This window comes from Aotus nancymaae, unplaced genomic scaffold (assembly GCF_030222135.1).
Source record: "Aotus nancymaae isolate 86718 unplaced genomic scaffold, 86718_ANA_hifiasm-v0.15.2.pri h1tg000089l, whole genome shotgun sequence".
Classification (NCBI taxonomy): Eukaryota; Metazoa; Chordata; class Mammalia; order Primates; family Aotidae; genus Aotus; species Aotus nancymaae.
This window is the reverse complement of record NW_026988504.1, coordinates 21,626,010-21,643,478: the sequence shown is the minus strand read 5'-3', so window position 1 is coordinate 21,643,478 and position 17,469 is coordinate 21,626,010. Positions and strand designations below refer to the sequence as shown.

Below are 17,469 nucleotides of genomic sequence, written 5' to 3'. Positions count from 1 at the left end.
GTGCCTTGCTCTGGACCTGCACTCATCTGCCTCCTCTTCCACCATGGCTCTCCGTCCCCCGCCCCCGGGTCAGCCAGCGTGGGGCTCTCCTTACCCTGCTGTAACGCTCGGCTGACCTTCCCTCCCAGCTCTGCCGCAGACGCGCGGTGGATGGGCTCTTTCCTCAGCCCCTCTTGGAGGGCTTGGGCTGTGAGAGGGGTGCAGGAGGGTGGGATCTCCCTCACAGGCGGAGGCTCGCTGGCAATCTGGGGGGAAGAAGACAACAGGTGAGGCCTGCCTTTCCTCATTTCCGGGTACCCGGCTGTTATTGCTCTGCGCAACCCCCGCTGGCCCCTGCTCCTGCTGTGCTGGGGTCTAGCTCAAGGAATGGAGGGGTCTGGGCTGCAGTGAGGACACTTTTCCTAGGAAAGGGAAAAATGGAGCCAGTAGAAACAGGCCAGGGCCAGGCAGCAAGATGTCCACGGGAGAGGAGTCCAGGGTATGGACAGAAGAGAGCTCTCACCTGCGATAAACTTGGTGAGCTCCCGCAGCTGGATCTCCCCTTGTACCCCTCAGATTTGGGTGGCAAGTATTTGAATTAGGATCCCACATAGATGACCAGGCCTCCCCCTGCTCCATCTGCTCCCGCAGAGCAGCCCCTCGAGGCCCTGCAGCACCCCCTGTTGGTGATGCCAGGTGCCGGCACCCACCTTGAGGCAGAGCGGCCCCCGGAAGAACTGAGTCCAGGGATGGCAGCCATTGAGCATGTGCAGCATCATGCAGCAACTGCTCCAGACGTCCACCTTGGCACCGCAGCGCCTGCCCAGCACCACTTCTGGCGCCATGTGGGTCTCTGTGCCAGGGATGTAGTCCCCTGAGAAGGCGGAGGAGACAAAAAGTCACCTGAAATGCTGAAGGGAAGAAGCCTAGGGAGTGGCCACCCCAGTTAATCCTTGGGGTATCTTGAATTTGTCACTGTTAAAGTACTTTTTATTTTATTATTTTTTTCGTTATTTGAGACAGAGTCATGCTCTGTCGCCCAGGCTGGAGTGCAGTGGCGCGATGTTGGCTCATTGCAACCTCTGGTTCTCATGCTCAACTGATTCTCCTGCCTCAGTCTCCTGAGTAGCTGGGACTACAGGCGCAAGCCACCACACCCAGCTAATTTTTGTATCTTTAGTAGAGACAGGGTTTCACTATGTTGGCCAGGCTGGTCTTGAACTCCTGACCCGCCCACCTTGGCCTCCCAAAGTGCTGGGATTACAGCCAGGATCGCACCACTGCACTCCAGCCTGGCGACAGAGTGAGACTCCATCTCAAAAAAAAAAAAAAAAAAAAGTACTTTAAATATAGAAATAAAGTCTTCAAGTCAAACTTGTAGCGAGGAGCTGAGGGGGGACTCTGCTGGGAACTTGTACAAAGCAATAGAGCATCTGTGATGTGGACTCTGCCCTTTGGACCAAACCCTTAAAGTGCTTTTTGAAAGTGGGGCAGGTAGGCCAGGCACGGTGGCTCATGCCTGTAATCCTAGCACTTTGGGAGGCTGAGGCAGGTAGATCACGAAGTCGTGAGTTCAAGACCAGCCAGGCCAAGATGGTGAAACCCATCTCTACTAAAAATACCAAAATTAGCTAGGCATGGTGGCACGTGCCTGTAATCCCAGCTACTCGGGAGGCTGAGGCAGAGAACTGCTTGAACCCAGGAGGCGGAGGTTGTAGTCCAGCCTGGGTGACAGAGTGAGACTGCGTCTCAAAAAAAAAAAAAAAAAAATGGAAAATGGGGTAGGGGCTGGACATTACAAATTAGGTTGTAGGAGGCTAATTACTGGTATGATGTTCCTGAAATACTAGTAAGGGAAATTTAAAAATAGTAATAGAAAACTTATATGCGTAAAAGACTGAAAGGATAGATGGCAGATGTGAACAAGTTTTTTTCCTGGTGATTTGTATTTACAATTTTTGCTTAGCCCTACTTTCTTCAAAAGATACTAGAAAAGACTGGGCGCGGTGGCTCATGCCTGTAATCCCAGCACTTTGGAAGGCAGAGGTGGGTAGATTACAAAGTCAGGAGTTTGAGACCAGCCTGATCAACACAGTGAAACCCCATCTCTACTAAAAATATAAAAATTAGCTGGATGTGGTGGCATGCGCCTGTAATCCCAGTTACTTGGGAGGCTGAGGCAGGAGAATCACTTGAACCTGGGAGGTGGAGGTTACGGTGAGCCAGGATCACGCCATGTACTCCAGCCTGGGCAATAGAGCAAGACTCTGTCTCAAAAAAAAAAAAAAAAAAAAAGATACTAGAAAAAAGGGTCAGGCAGTGGCTCCTGCCTCTAATTCTAGCACTTTGGGAGACCAAGGTGAGAGGATTGCTTGAATCCAGGAATTTGAGACCAGCCCAGGCAACATACAAAAATTTAAAAAATTAGAAAAGATATATATATTTTTTGTAATAAGAAAAAGCCCACTAAAGTTATTTTAAAAGGGCTTAAAATAACATGGGTGGAGGTCAAGTGTCCATATTAATTTACATCTTCAGAATTCCCAACACAGTCCTTTAACAACAATCATATACTTCCAAAAGATTCTCTTTCCGTTGGTCAGAATGAAATCATTTTTCTTAATGCTATAAATGAAAAAAGCAGGGCACAAAATTGTGTTATGATGGCCCTAACTAGGCACAGGGAAAACAAACGCCTGGAAGGAGTTATCTAAAATATTTGTGATTCGGCCAGGCGTGGAGGCTCACGCCTGTAATCCCAGCACTTTGGGAGGCTGAGGCAGGCGGGTCGCCTGAGGTCTGGAGTTCAAGACCAGCCTGGCCAACATGGCAAAACCCCATCTCTACTAAAAACACAAAAATTAGCTGGGCATGGTAGCGTGTGCCTGTAATCTCAGCTACTTGGGAGGCTGAGGCAGGAGAATTGCTTGATCCTGGGAGGCGGAGGTTGCAGTGAGCTGAGATTGTGCCACTGCATTCCAGCCTGGGTGAGAGAGTGAGACTCTATCTCAAAAAAAAAAAAAAAAAAAAACTGGTGATTCTTTTTCTGGGTAAGAGGAATAGTGAGAATTCTGTTCTACCTCTTTTTTTTTTTTTTTTGAGACAGAGTCTCGCTCTGTCGCCAGGTGCCAGGCTGGAGTGCAGTGGTATGATCTCGGCTCACTGCAGCCTCCGCCTCCCGGGTTCGAGCAATTCTTCTGCCTCAGCCTCCCTAGTAGCTAGGACTACAGGCGCACACCACCACACCCAGCTAATTTTTATATTTTAGTAGACACAGGGTTTCACTATGTTGGCCAGGCTGGTCTCGATCTTTTGACTTCGTGATCTGCCCGCCTTGGCCTCCCAAAGTGTTGGGATTACAGGCGTGAGCCACCGTGCCTGGGCTGTCTCTTTTGTATGCTTAACCCTGTACTGTACAGTAGGCATGGATTATTTTAATCATCAGAGAAGTTAAAGAGATATTTCACTGGCTTTAGAGCCCAGCGGTTAGCCTGGGCAAGTCCTTGCTCACAGGTAAGGCCCCTTGGTTAGCCTGCCCACTGGGCTTCCAGCCAACTGTGCTCAGAGGTGCAGGAGAGCTGGGGTCACTGGCTGGCAGGGCACTCCCCTGAAAAGGCCAGACAAGAGGTGTGGAGCCACAGGGGCTCCAAAGCAGAGGCCTGGGATCTAGGGAGAGTCACTCAGCCTTTCCCTTCCCTTCCCTGTGTACAGGAGCATCAGCAATGAGCACCTGATATTCATTATTGCATTTACTCATAACAAGAAAACCCGATAATCACCCAGGCTGGTTGTGGGACTGAAACACACAGGTGGACCTAAGTGTTCACATCTCAATTCCCATTGTGGAAAGCATGGAAGGCATTTGGGGAATGAATGCACTGGGAGGCAGGGCAGTTGGTGGGGGGCCTTACCTGTGAGCAAGGACTTCCCCAGGCCATCAGGTTGAAGACGCACAGCATGGCCAAAGTCACAGAGGGCTGCATGGCTCCCATCGCTGGACAGGAGCACGTTGTCAGCTGCCAGGCCGCCCCGGGGAGGAAGAGGAACAGGTGAGTCATGCCGGGTCCCAGCCCACCCAGGCTCGGTTCGGCCTGCCCTCCAGTGACATAATTTTCTGGCTGACCCCACGTGGCAGCTGCTGCTTCTGACTTAGTTTCATTAGTCGTGGAGGAAGGGAGGAGGGCGTCAATTCAGGCTAGAGGCAGGCGGGATCTCTGAGGGCGAGGGGACAGGAGCGGGGTTTACTCTGGGGAATGCTGCCACTCTGCTGGCCTACCCCAACCCCATGCCAGGGGTCACCAGTGGGTGGGAGCTTGACCTTAGGTTCTCCGTGGCCACCATTTCCAGAAATTCCAGTGCTAGGTTACGGGCTTGGAGAGCATCATTCCCCTTCCTACAGGCACAGCCCTGTCAGCCTGACTCAGGCCCGCCACTGGAGATGACCAGGCCAGCCCAGAACTGGGAGGAGATCAGGCAGGATGGTGTGAGGGAAGAGCCTGCTGGGGAGCAGGGCTTCAGGGCCTGAGTCTTACCTTTGACGTCCCCATGCAGAATCCTTCGTGAGTGGAGGTATTCCAGCCCCTCCAGGGCCTGGCCCAGGTAGTAGAGGGCCCGGTCCTCTGGGAGACGGCCCTGCTCCTTGACCAGTTGGCCCAGGGAGCCACCTAGGAGACCAAGGGTCAGGCTTTACATGAGGCTTGCCCTGGCCTCCATGCCAGCCAAGGGCAAGAGCACAGGGCAGGCGGTGGACAGCAGGCCTTTCCTGCAGATGCCGCTGGGTCAAGAGGTTCACCATGGATGGATCAGCGACCAAGGGCAACTTGGGCAAGACTCAGGGGGGAACCCTTGGCCCTGAATCTGAAGAAAGAGTGGGACTTGGCTCCTTACCTTCCAGCAGCTCCATGAAGATGTTGACCCAAGGTCCTTCCCTCACAGCTCCATACAAAGGGACAATTCTGGGCGAGGTCAATCCTGCACATGCCATCAGCTCCTCTGCCCGAAACGCTTCTAGCCGCACCTGCAAGGGCCCAGAGGCAGCTGTGAGACAGGGAGAGGGGACCAGAGCGGAGTCCCTAGATCCTGGCAGGACGTTGGTGCTCCATACACAGAGGCTGCTGATGTTTCCAGTAGCGATGCAGGAGCCTGGGGGGCCTGCTGGACCCTCAGAGGCTGAATTGTGTATCCTGTGCTCTTAGTTTGAGGAGCAACTCCTTGTACTTAATTAAAGTTCTGCAGTGCTGACCATGTGCAAAAACAGCCATACTGCATTCCTCATCCAGGCTGCTGGCATGCTGCCCGCCCTCATATCTGCCAAACGCAGAACATTTTTTCTTCCAGCTAAATGTCTGGGCAATTTCTAGGATGTGGGACCTTTTGCTTATCAGCATCCATGTCTACTCTCAGAAGCTGGGTTTCTGACTTATTGGTCAAGAACCAAGATTTGGATGGACTCCATCAGGTGCCCTTTTTTCTTTCTTTTCTTTTTCTTTTTTTTTTTGAGACAGTCTTGCTCTGTTGCCCAATCTGGAGTGCAGTGGTATGATCTCTGCTCACTGCAACCTCCACCTCCCAGATTCAAGCGATTCTCCTGCCTCAGCCTCCCGAGTAGCTGGGACTACAGGCACACACCACCATGCCTGGCTAGTTTTTATTTTTAGTAGAGATGGGATTTCACCATGCTGGCCAGGCTGGTCTCAAACTCCTGACCTTGTGATCCACCTGTGCTGGCCTCCCAAAGTGCTAGGATTACAGGTGTGAGCCATCATGCCTGGCCTCGACACTTTTCTTAACTCTTATAATTATTTATTTCCCAGAGGACTAAAACGTGCACATAGACAGGGCAGTGTTTACTCTGTTTGTAGTTGTCTCCCGGCATCTGGGGACATAAGGAGGCTCTGTGGAGGGGTTTGGCCAAGGCCACTCCCACTGCCGACTGGTAGGTCTGGGATCCTCCACTCCTTTCTGGAGGGACCAGCCACTTGATGAGAGGAAATAGGCCTTGGATATAAACATCTTGGGCTTAGATCCTGGCTCGGCCTTTTAAAACAAGGCGGCACACTTCCCATCCATGTGTTTCCATATCCAAACAGCAGGGACGGTGGTATCTGCTCCTGGGTAAAGCAAGGATTTGGAAGGATGGTAACCAACACTACGCCTGGCAACCAGTGGGCACGCAGGAAATGCTAGCTCCTCAGTTCCTCCAGCTCACATCAGAGAGGCTGATTCTTAAGAGTGACACTCAGATATTTTTTTTTTTTTCTGAGACGGACCTGACGGACTCTCACTCTGTTGCCCAGGCTGGAGTGCAGTGGCACAATCTCAGGTCATTACAACCTCTGCCTCCTGGGTTCAAGCAATTCTCCTGCCTCAGCCTCCTGAGTAGCTGGGATTACAGGCAACCACAACCACACATGGCTAATTTTTTGTATTTTTAGTAGAGATTGGGTTTCACCATGTTAGTCAGGCTGGTCTCAAACTCCTGACCTTAAGTGATCTGCCAGCCTCGGCCTCCCAAAGTGCTGGGATTACAGGCGTGAGCCACCGCACCTGGCTGATTTGTCCTCCTTCCCAGCTGCTAATGGTTCTCATGTAAGCCTTGAGTGGCATCGCCAGGGGGCGCTGGCAGTAACAGAACCAGCTTGGAAGAGATCTCCACAGACTTGCTGACTTGGCAAACAGCTCTGACGCTGTAGGGTTTTTGGACTTTTGCCTATCAGTGGAAAATGTCGCCCTTCTGGTTACCTAATATCTGGTTTGGTTAATCACCTCCCATGAACTTTGACTCTGTGTTTCCAGCTCTTTTTAAAAAGCCTCTGAACCTAAGTTGGAACTAATTCAACCACAGGACTTGTTAGCAAATGTCTTCGGCCTAACCACTCCCAAACTGAGCTGAGGCAGCCCGGGGCACTGCAGAGAACTCAGAAGGTGCCAAATGGATATCTGACACTGAGAAACAAGCCACCGCAACATCTGCAGGACACTAGGTAAACTACTCGCTCGAGACAGTTCAGTTTCAAAGTTTGATCACACGACATTCCCTTTGATAATGTATCTCTATGAAGCCAGGTTTTTGGAGGTCATGTGATTAAAAGTACTTCAAGGAGAAAATGTGTAATAGGAAATGAAGGTGGTGGTGTCCTATCTGATTTCAAGGGTTGAAATGCACAAGGCATACATCCCATTAATAATCTGGCTGTTTGCAAATGGAAGGACTCTTTTTCTTTCAACTTATGTGTTGCTTTTCAAATGGCTACTAAGTTGTCAGGATAAAGACTTATTACTTGACCCCATTGCTTCATAAACAGAACTGTTGGGTATTTGTTTTGGCCTGGGTTGCCCTGAAACAATGACTGAGATATTAACAGGGCTGTGATCCAAAGGAGTTGGGGAAACTTGGCTTTAACTTTGTAGAAATCTGTAAGTCCTCTTAGAGTGTCCCGGCCATGCTAAAATTATTTCCAACCACCCAGACCAAAGCTGGTGGGAGGAGGTACTTCAAAACACAAGGTGCTTTAGAAGTCTGTGCCAGTGGAGAAAGCAGCCCAGCTTTCCAGGCCAGGCTGGCTGCCCGTCTGGCCAACCCTCCTCTCTGAACTTCTGTGTTCCTCATCTGTAAAATGAGGGAGCTGGACTGCCTACTATCTAATGTCCACTTATCATTTCCCAGGCACTGGTGAAGGTTGATCCTTCCTTCCTTCCTTTCTTTTCTTCATTTCTTATCTCTCTCTCTCTCATTTTGCTCTTCTTGCCCAGGCTGGAGTGCAATGCTGCAGTCTCAGATCACTGCAACCTCTGCCTCCTGGGTTCAAGCGATTCTCCTGCCTCAGCATCCTGAGTAGCTGGGATTATAGGTGCCTGCCACTACACCTGGCTAATTTTGTATTTTTAGTAGAGATGGGGTTTCTCCATGTTGGTGAGGCTGGTCTCAAACTCTTGATTTCAGTTGATCTGCCAACCTTGGCCTCCCAGAGTGCTGGGATTACAGGTGTAAGCCACTGTGCCTGGCCTGGTAAAGCCCATTCTAAGCATTAGTTATTTAGATCTTATAATAGTCTATAAGCTCGTGGGATCATTATCCCTATTTTATAGACGAGGAAGCCGAAGCCTGGACAAGTAATTAGCCCAAGGTCACTGGGTATAAAGGATTAATAGCCAGTCTTTTACTTGGGCAAGTCTGACTCCTGAGCTGCCACCAGCTACTCTGCCTCCTGAAGGCCTTTCCATGCTGATCTTTTTTTTTTTTTTTGAGACAAGGTCTTGCTCAGTTAGCCAGGCTGTAGTGCAGTGGCACAATCACAGCTCACTGCAGCCTTGACCTTCCTGAGCTCAAGCAATCCTCCCATCTCAGCCTCCCAAGTAGCTGAGACTATAGGTGCCATGCCCAGCTAACTTTTGTATTTTTTGTAGAGATGGGGTTTCACCATGTTGCCCAGGCTGGTCTTGAACTCCTAGGCTCAACTGATTCTCCCACCTTGGCCTCCAACATGTTGAGATTACAGGCATGAGCCACTGTGTGTGGCCTCCATGCTAATGTTTTAAAATACATTCAGGAGCGAACATCCCCAGGTGACAGCATTCTCAGCAATGAGCCTACTGCCTGATCCAGAAGCCACTTCCTCCCCTCAACTGCCTGCACGCTGGACACTGGGGACCACTTTTTCCTCCTTGAACTTCCCTCTTGTTTTCTGTGGTATTCTTATCTGTTTTATTCCATCAATAAAAAAAAAGGCGTAAGAGCGATTCTATAAATTCTTTTGAAGATTTCAGGAACATAAATTATGTGAAAAGAACTACCACAGTACTGAGCACAGATGCCCAATGAATATTAGAGGGTCCCGCCTTGTTTTCTCATCACCATCGAGGTATTCTCCCCTTGATCTCTGTGCTGTTTTCCTCCTAAACACGTGTCCAGGACTGAAGGTTGCTCACCTTTGCCCCAATATAAATGTTTATCCCTCATTACAACTCCAGTTCCTTCAGGTCAGGCCTATGGATTTCACATCTCTGTTCCCAGCCCCTGCAGTGTCTGGCACAGAGCAGGTGCTTGGTGACAGCTGGGTTGACTTGGCCAAGGCCACATTATCCCAGATCAGCGGCAGAGCCAAAGCAAAGCTCCCAGAACTGCACACTTGAGCCAGATGTTCTAAAAGGAGGGATTCTTAACCCTTTTTGGGCTACAGACCCCTCTGAGAATCTGGTAAATGATATGAACTATTCTTCAGAAATGTGTGATTGCCCATACATGCAACACACAAACACTTTTTTTTTTTTTTGAGATGGAGTCTTGCTTTGTTGCCTGGGCTGGAGTGCAATAGCACAATCTTGGCTCACTGCACCCTCTGCTTTCTGAGTTCAAGCAATTCTCCTGCCTCAGCCTCCCGAGTAGCTGGGAATACAGGCATACGCCACCACACCTGGCTAATTTTTAAAATATTTTTGGGATTTCGATATGTTGGTTAGGCTGGTCTCAAACTCCTGACCTCAAGTGATCTGCCCGCCTTGGCCTCCCAAAGTGCTGGGATTACAGGTGTAATCCCAGCACTTTGGGAGGCCAGATCAAGCCACCGCGCCTGGCTTGATCTTACTTTTAATTGCAAACAAATATAGGCTTATTATAAAAGAATTCAAATGATTCCAAAAAAGCGCAGTCTCCATTCCCCAATCGTATTCTCAGAGGTAACTGCCCTTTGTCAGACATCTTTTTAGACTTTCAAAATTTCTTTTTTATTTTTTTATTTTTTAAACTTTTTTGTAGACATGGAATCTTGCTATGTTGCCCAGGCTGGTCTACAACTCCTGGCCTCAAGCAATCCTCCCACCTCAGCCTCCCAAAGTACTGAGATTACAAGCATGAGCCACTGAACCCAGCCTGGACTTTTTATGTGTGTGTAAATAAGTAGCTGTTTTCTCTATTAAAAAGGGATCCTGGTGGGGCACACCTGTAATCCCAGCACTTTGGGAGGTTGCTCAGGCAACATAGTGAGACCCTGTCCTCTACAAAAAATAAAAAATCAGCTGGGTGTGGTGGTGGCTGTCTGAAGTCACAGCTACTTGGGAAGCTGAGGTGACAGGGTTGTTTGGGTCTGTGGGGCTGATGCTGCAGTGGGCTGCGATCATTCCACTGCATACCAGCCTGGACAAAAGAGCAAAATCCTGTCTCAAAAAAAAAAAGAAAGATCAAACAAAACCTTAAAAAAAGAAAAGAAAAGAAAAGAAAAAGCTGGGCGTAGTGGCTCATGCCTGTAATCCTAGCACTTTGGGAGGCCAATTGCCTGAGCTCAGGAGTTCAAGACCAGCGTGGGCAACATGGTGAAAACCCATCTCTACTAAAAATACAAAACAATTAGTCAGGCATGGCGTTGTTGTCTGTAGTCCAAGCTACTCGGGAGGCTGAGGGAGGAGAATTGCTTGGACATGGGAGGCGGAGGTTCCAGTGAGCCGAGATCGTACCACTGCACTCCAGCCTGGGTGACAGAGTGAGACTTTGTCTCCAAAAAAAAACAATAATCAAAAAAACTGCCTCAAAGCCTGGACCCATGGCCAATCAGCACCTGGATCAGGATGTTCTAGAAGGAGGATGAAGGGAGTGCTGGCACCACTACGTGACGCCTCACAACCTGGATTCTCCCCAAGGAGCATCGGAGGTGTTGGGGACTTGCTGTGACCTGATGTGCAGCCTGACCTCTGATGCCTGGCCCCCTCTCGGTCCCCACCCCCTCATCAGGGAACTGTTTCTTATGCTCTTCCAGCCGAAAACCCTAAAGGACACCGCTGCCTTGAGGGAAAGGAGGGGCTGTCTGCCTATCCAAAGGCAGCTGTGCGGGCTGCCAAAGAGCCATCCCCACTGAATTCCCCTGGGTGGGAAGAAAGTGGTTCTGCAGGTGGCCAGCTCTGGTGGGCTTGAGCTGCAGCTCCTGTGCTGAGAAGTCCAGGCCTTGTGCTTGGAGCTTTTCCGACTGCCTTGCAGCGCGTGCGAGGGGCGAGACATGGAGTATTTGTGCTCTTCCACTATATTAGGGTTGTTTACCTTATTGCCTGGGACTCTGAGGTCCTCAGCAGGGGAACAGCTGAGAAGCCCAGTGACTAAGCTCCCAGTGCTGGGTGCATGTCTCTTCACACTCTCACACCCTCCTCCCACCACCTCTCAGGAGGGACAGCTGAGCCTTCTCCGGTAGCCTGGGGAGGGGAACTGCAGCTGAGCAGGTCAGGCACGTGGCCTTAGCCTCCAAGTGGAAGACGATGATCCACACTGGCAGGAACTGGGCAAGAACTCAGCACGCACTCACTCAACACTCAGCACGCATGCACTCAGCACGTGTGGCCAGTCGGGGGTGGTGAGGGCGGAGCTTTCGTATTTGACGCAGCGTGTCTGAAGTTTGGGGTGGTACCTGCAGATAGTCCCCTTGCTGGTCTGACCATCCAGCCCAAGCAGACATCAGGGAAGCCAGGTGTATTCACATCCCAGCTGCCTCCTCTCCCCTGGAGGCAACAGGCACCCCTGACAGCGGTGGCAGTGTCTGCTCGGAATGGGGCCAGCGTGAGCCAGGCTTCTGTGCTCTGGCTACAGCCAGCATTTGCTGCGTCGGGTTGGTGCTCCAAGCCTTGGATTTGGAGCACTTCAAATTTCGGGTTTTCAACCTGTATTTGTTGCTTTCCTTTTGGGGATCGGAGCGTCTTTGACACAAGCCACCTGAAACAAGGTTTATCTCTGAGCTTACTTCACCCTGCCCAAAGGGCCAAGGTGATGGGCCACAGAACCATGCCTTAAGTCTCGCTGCTGGCTTTGAGGCTGAAAGCTTTGACTGGGTACAAGGTGGCTTCTAATCAAGGTGATCTAAGAGTTGGGGGTGGGGGAAAGTTGGTGACGGGGAGCAGGGCTGACACCCATGAGGCCTGTGGGTCTGCAGCCGCCACCGATCCCCCCAGGGCCCGGAGAGTGTGATCTGACAGGAGGCCACACCGTCCTCTCTGCTCTCACATCTAATGTTAGTGAGATGAAGGGGTGGGAGAGGCAATTCACGTCTTTGCCTGTACTCAAAACTCTAGCACCACAAGTCTATCTTCTTTCCTCTTCTTCCTGAAAAGTGGTTCAAAGCTGAACTCTCAGGTCACACAGACCTGGTCTGAATCCGGGTTCTGCCACCCAGCCAGCGACTTCCTCTCTTGCCACGCTTCATCTCCTCAGCGCGTCTGCCCTGCAGGACTGCAGCACACCTGGCCGACGGTAGGCAGAGCTCTGCCCGCTCCCACGGAGGCTGGCCTCCTCCTGGAAGTGCCCGACAGTGGAGGCTACTGCTTTCCCTATCATCTGGCCCAGGTCGGGGAGCGGCCCCCTGTGTGATTCAGGGGTTTTACCGCAGCACGAATTTCATGACGCTCAAAGCACCTTCCAAGTTGGGACTTGCCCCTCAGGGCCCTGGCTGTATTGAGACACCAAGGCCGCGTGTCCTCTCACACACACACATGCCAAGGGCAGCGGCCAGGCCAGGACATGTGACAGGCTCCCTTCCCGTTCCAGCCAACCTTGGGTGGCTACTGACAGCAAGCTCTGGTCACAAGTCAGACGCACGGCCACCCCACGACTGTCCTTGACAAGGCGGAGGGAACACCCAGGACCCCTTCCTGGCTTCCCTCTTCACTCAGCCCCCAGCCCTGGCATACCTTTTTGACAGCGCACTGGAAGCCAGTCTGCTTGTCCTGCATCCTGTGCACCTCTCCGAAGGAGCCTCTGCCCAGGCAGGGTTGCTGCGTGGCCCAGTGGATGTCTTCTCGGTACTCATAGTCCACTGGCTTGAGTTTCTGGGGTTGGCAGGAGAGAGAGGCCGGTTTTAGTGGTCAGGACAGCAGAGGGCTACAGGGCTACAGTAAGGAAGGCTCTCCAGCTGGTAATCTTGCCAGGACTGCTGAGCTGAGCCCTCACAACCAGGCAGCCCTGGGGCGAAGGCAGGGCTCTGAGCCAGACAGCACCAGAGAGGGGGTAGAGGAATGAGGTGAAGGCAAGGTTCATGGGCTGTGGTCACTGATCCTTGTGATGAAAAACATCCCAGACGTGTGATGGTGAGACAGAAGCCGAACTGCCAATGACCTTGACACTGAAAAAGCAAAACTCAGGAGCTAGAAGGTGGAGGGAAGGGAGGAGCAGTGAAGAGGGGCCAGGGTCAAGGATGATATTGAAAGTAGATGGAGAGGTCGGGCATGGTGGCTTATGCCTGTAATCCCAGCACTTTGGGAGGTCAAAGTGGGCAGATCACTTGATGTTAGGAGTTTGAGACCAGCCTGGCCAACATGGTGAAACCCTATCTCTACCAAAAAATACAAAATTAGCCTGGCATGGTGGTGCACACCTATAGTCCCAGCTACTTGGGAGACTGATGTGGCAAAATCACTTGAACCCAGTGAGTTGATATAGTGCCACTGCACTCCAGCCTGGATGACAGAGTGAGACCCTGTCTCAAAAAAAAAAAAAGTAGATAGAATAAGATGGTATAGTGGCTCACACCTATAATCCCAGCACTTTTGGAGGCCACTGTGTGAGGATTGCTTTAGCCCAGGAGTTTGAGACCAGCCTGGGCAACACAGCAAGACCTTGTCTCTACTAAAAAAATTTAGCTGGGTGTGGTGGTGCATGCTTGTAGTCCCAGCTACTTGGGAGGCTGAGGCAGGAGGATTGCTTGAACCCAGAAGATGGAGGTTGTAGTGAGCTATGATTGTACCACTGTATTGCAGCTTGGGTGACAGAGTGAGACTCTGTCTTAAAACACATATATATTAAAAGAAAAAAAAGTGGTTGGCTGGAATAAAACCCAGAAATCAAAGTTTGATAAAATCATTTAAAGTTATAAAATTATTTGGGAAGTGAACAAGCGGAGAAAGGGAAGGAGGTGGGTGGTGAAAAAGGGTCTCGTCCCCATCTTCCATCTCGGGGGCCGTGACAACATCTCCAGTGGGTCCCGGCTGATTCCCCCGGTCCTCAGCATGTGTATTATTCATGCAGCACCCACATTCAGCAAGCAGGGGTGACCAACCAGAAGAACTCAGAACAGAAGACGCTAAAAAGGCTGTGAAAAGTGAGGTTGGTGGGTGAGAGGTGACACTTTCCATCCATAGTCAGCATTGTCCTACTGTCTGATTTGTCACCACAGGCATGAGTGACTGATAAAGACAGAAAAGCATACCCCCAGGTTGCTGGTGGAAGGACATACACAGGTGCTAGGGGATTAGTTACCTCAGTGAGCAGGACACCCTCGTTGTCCTCAGTTTTGGGGCTGGGCTCCCGGGGCCTGGAGCTCCCTGCTGCCCAGGTCTTGGCCAGGCTGGTCAGGCTGTGGGCCTGGCCTGAGCTCACGCTGCCTTGCAGAGCATGCACCAGGTATTCCTCCACAGAAAACTTCTCGTGGGCACTGCGAGATGGGCAGCTGGGCTCCAGGTGTGGGCCAGGTAGGGGCTTCTGGCTGTCTACACAGGCCAGTTTGCTCAGGTGTGGGCCAGGCAGGGGCTTCTGGCTGTCTACACAGGCCAGTTTGCTCAGGTGTGGGCCAGGCAAGGGTCGCTGGCTATCTACACAGGCCAGTTTGCCCAGGAAGAAGGACTCTAGGGCGTGAGGTTTCCAGGGCTGGAGAGGGTGGAATGGGAAGGGATGGGGCAGTCTGCTATAGGGGAAGGGGTGCGTGGGTGGGGGCACGGGGCCTCCGGCCTGGGGGTGGTGCAGTTTCCACACGTGGTTCAGACACTGCAAGGGGCTGATCAGTTTGTAGAGTTCCGATCGAGGCACAGCCGGCCGTAGGCCCTCGCCGAGCTGCTTGAAACAGAGTTGGCCAAGGCCCGGTTCCTTCAGAGGCTTGGTGAACTGTGGGGTGTTTCTAACATATGGGGCGCCGAGTGGAGACTCATCCTCCTGCAGGGGAAACACAGCTGTCAGCACACAGGGCCAGGCCCAAGGCACAGCTCCATTTCTGAGGCCGCATGAGCCCGGGGTCTGGGCAGTGGGCGGAGGGTCTCACCTGCACTGGGATGGTGCAGCTCTCCTGCTCAGGGGTCCTGGGGAGGGGTTTGGCCAAGGCCACTCCTGCATGAGCCAGGGACTTTGAGCTCTTCTTCTTCCGTTTCTTACGGGCTTTGCTGCGACGCTTTCCCTTCCAACACACATGGGCCATTTTGCCCTCCGTAGCATGGGCCACATTGTTGGGGATCTGATCAAGACTCTCAGACTGGCTGTCAAAAAAGGGACAGATTTGCATGTTAAGCACGAGGAGGCAGGAAGATGGAATGGTGCAGATAGCTGTGTCTGGGCTCCTGAAGACCCAAGGCCAAATCCCAGCTTGCCATTCCTTGTGTGAACGTGGCAAAGTTTCTAAACCCCAAGGAGCCTCAGTTTTCTCACTTATCTCACTTATAAAATGGGTTTGGTATTTTCTGCCGTGCAGGGTGGAGACGAGGCTTCAATAATTTAATTCACTTAAAAAGCCTAGCTCAGAGTCTGCCCCCAAAGCAAGCTGCCAAGAAGCTGTGCTAGTTACTATAGTGATGCGGTGCAGGCTCCACACTTCTTGGGGAGAGTGGGGGAGCAGACACAGCTTGCTCACTGCTCTCCAAGGTGAGCTGCCCCTGGGGAGTTCCCAAAAGGGGGCCACACTCATGGCAGGCACTCTCAGCTTGGACTGAGCACAGCTTGTTTCTGTTGCCTCCGGACGAAGGAACAGGTGAGGCTGGTCACCTCCACTCTCTCAGTTCCTGGGGTCCCTGGCTGCTGTGGGAGGTGACAGCCTGGGCTGCTGCCTGGTACCGGAGAGCCTGCTCTTCTCTGCTGGCCTTGGGGCTCATCACTACCATGGCTCTAACTGGCCTGGGATCCCTGCCAGGTATTAAAGGGCCTGGCAACAGAAGGATTGCTACAGAACAGCTGTGGAGCAGACCATGGCCTCAGCCACCCTCCCTTGGCTTCATCTTCTGCCCCCACAGAGGAGGCAGACTCACGGCAGTGCCAGGGACCACTGGAGGCCTACAGGCTTCTCTCGGACAGCTGAAAGAAGCGTGTCTATCAGAGGCTCCTACCCTGGGCCAAAAGGCACCCAGGAGAGCAGAAGGAATCCCACCAAACACTGAGCATTCCTTGTTCCAAGGCGGCTGCCCTCCCCACAGTCTTATCACTACCAGGTTCCAAACTCCAATGATACAAAAACCTGCCTGGTGATGTGGAGGGAACTGTTTCTAGCTTGAACTCGTGTTCCAAAAATCGTCTGTGGGGGAATGCGGAGCCTGGGAAGACTGTGCCCCACCCTGGCTTCCTTTCCAAAGAGGCCACCAAGTCGGTCTGCCCCCTCCTTTTCCACCACCCGCATCCCTACTCGGTGTATCTCCCAGGAGAAGAGGTGCCAGCAGGTTTCTCCCATAGAGGACAGTGGAAAGGCCCACTGCCCTGTGCTGACGGCCACGCAGCGGGGGGAAGCAGCTCTGGTTCCCAGCACCCTCCCTGTTGATGGGAAACGAGGGGGTGCATTAAGGACTCTGAGGAGAACAAAAATAAAATGTCAAGTTGATGTGGCCCAGAGGCAGTCAGCCACAAGCTGTGAAAAGCCTTTGAAAAGCTTATTTGGCTGAGAGAGCGGCTCAGCCAGGAAAGCCTGGGCGAGTTCCAGGAGCTGAAGCACAGGTGCTGAGCAGGGGAGCCCGGGGTCAGCAGGAGCGGCCCAGGCAAGCACTGGGGACAAGGACGCTGGGACCCCGCCTTCCCACTCAGGCTTCTCTCCCCCTTACCTGTACTGTTTGGACCCAGCGATGAAAATGCGTTCTGAAAAGGTGGGGCTGAACTCTTGGCTATTCTCGCCTAAAGGAAAAAGAGTTCCATTAGCAGAGAGGAGAAAGAAGAGGAATTCAGCACTTAGGGGAGAGCTGTCTCAGAGATCCCTTTCCTTCCCCTCCTTTGCAGACAACCCCTGTCTGGCAGTCCCCTCCCCACCAACGCCTCCTTCCTGCACTGTCTCCCCTGCTTCTCAGCTTATTGGTCAACAGCAGACCACGGCCCGGCCACCTGCTCTGAAATAGCCATGCCTATAGCATGGGGATCATAGGGCGCCTGCCTCACTTCCTTTAAAGTGAAGTAAGATGATCTACAGAAAACACTCAACACAGTGGCTGGCTCATAGGAAAAACGGCTCGATAAATATCAGCTATTATATATTTATATTTGTATGTATATATAAGTGTGGATATATGTATGTGTATGTTTTTTTAAAAAATTATGGCTATGTGTCGTGGCTCACACCTGTAATCCCAGCACTTTGGGAGGCTGAGGCGTGCAGATCATGAGGTCAGGAGATCGAGACCATCCTGGCTAACACGGTGAAACCCTGTCTCTACTAAAATTACAAAAGATTAGCGGGGCATGGTGGCACATGCCTGTAATCCCAGCTACTCGGGAGGCTGAGGCAGGAGAATTGCTTGAACCCGGGAGGCAGAGGTTGCAGTGAGCCGAGACCACGCCACTGCACTCCA

General features: G+C 51.9%; 1 protein-coding gene and 1 long non-coding RNA gene across 2 annotated transcripts in view; one reads left to right on the top strand and one right to left on the bottom strand.

The window, feature by feature from the left end:
* MAP3K14 (mitogen-activated protein kinase kinase kinase 14) overlaps positions 1–17,469 on the bottom strand; it is a 52,299-nt gene that overhangs the window by 7,112 nt on the left and 27,718 nt on the right. Inside the window, exons 3-11 of the mRNA XM_064369326.1 lie at positions 16,732–16,801; positions 14,979–15,189; positions 14,204–14,872; positions 12,640–12,777; positions 4,867–4,996; positions 4,512–4,643; positions 3,891–3,995; positions 690–853; positions 95–245 (exon numbers count right to left, since the gene is read on the bottom strand). Of these exons, the coding sequence (XP_064225396.1) occupies positions 95–245; positions 690–853; positions 3,891–3,995; positions 4,512–4,643; positions 4,867–4,996; positions 12,640–12,777; positions 14,204–14,872; positions 14,979–15,189; positions 16,732–16,801 (1,770 nt within the window). The remainder of the gene's footprint in view (positions 1–94; positions 246–689; positions 854–3,890; positions 3,996–4,511; positions 4,644–4,866; positions 4,997–12,639; positions 12,778–14,203; positions 14,873–14,978; positions 15,190–16,731; positions 16,802–17,469) is intronic.
* On the top strand, positions 3,315–5,218 carry LOC110568996 (uncharacterized). Its single transcript, XR_002479139.2, has 2 exons — positions 3,315–4,028; positions 4,748–5,218. It is a non-coding gene; the product is annotated as an uncharacterized LOC110568996 (long non-coding RNA).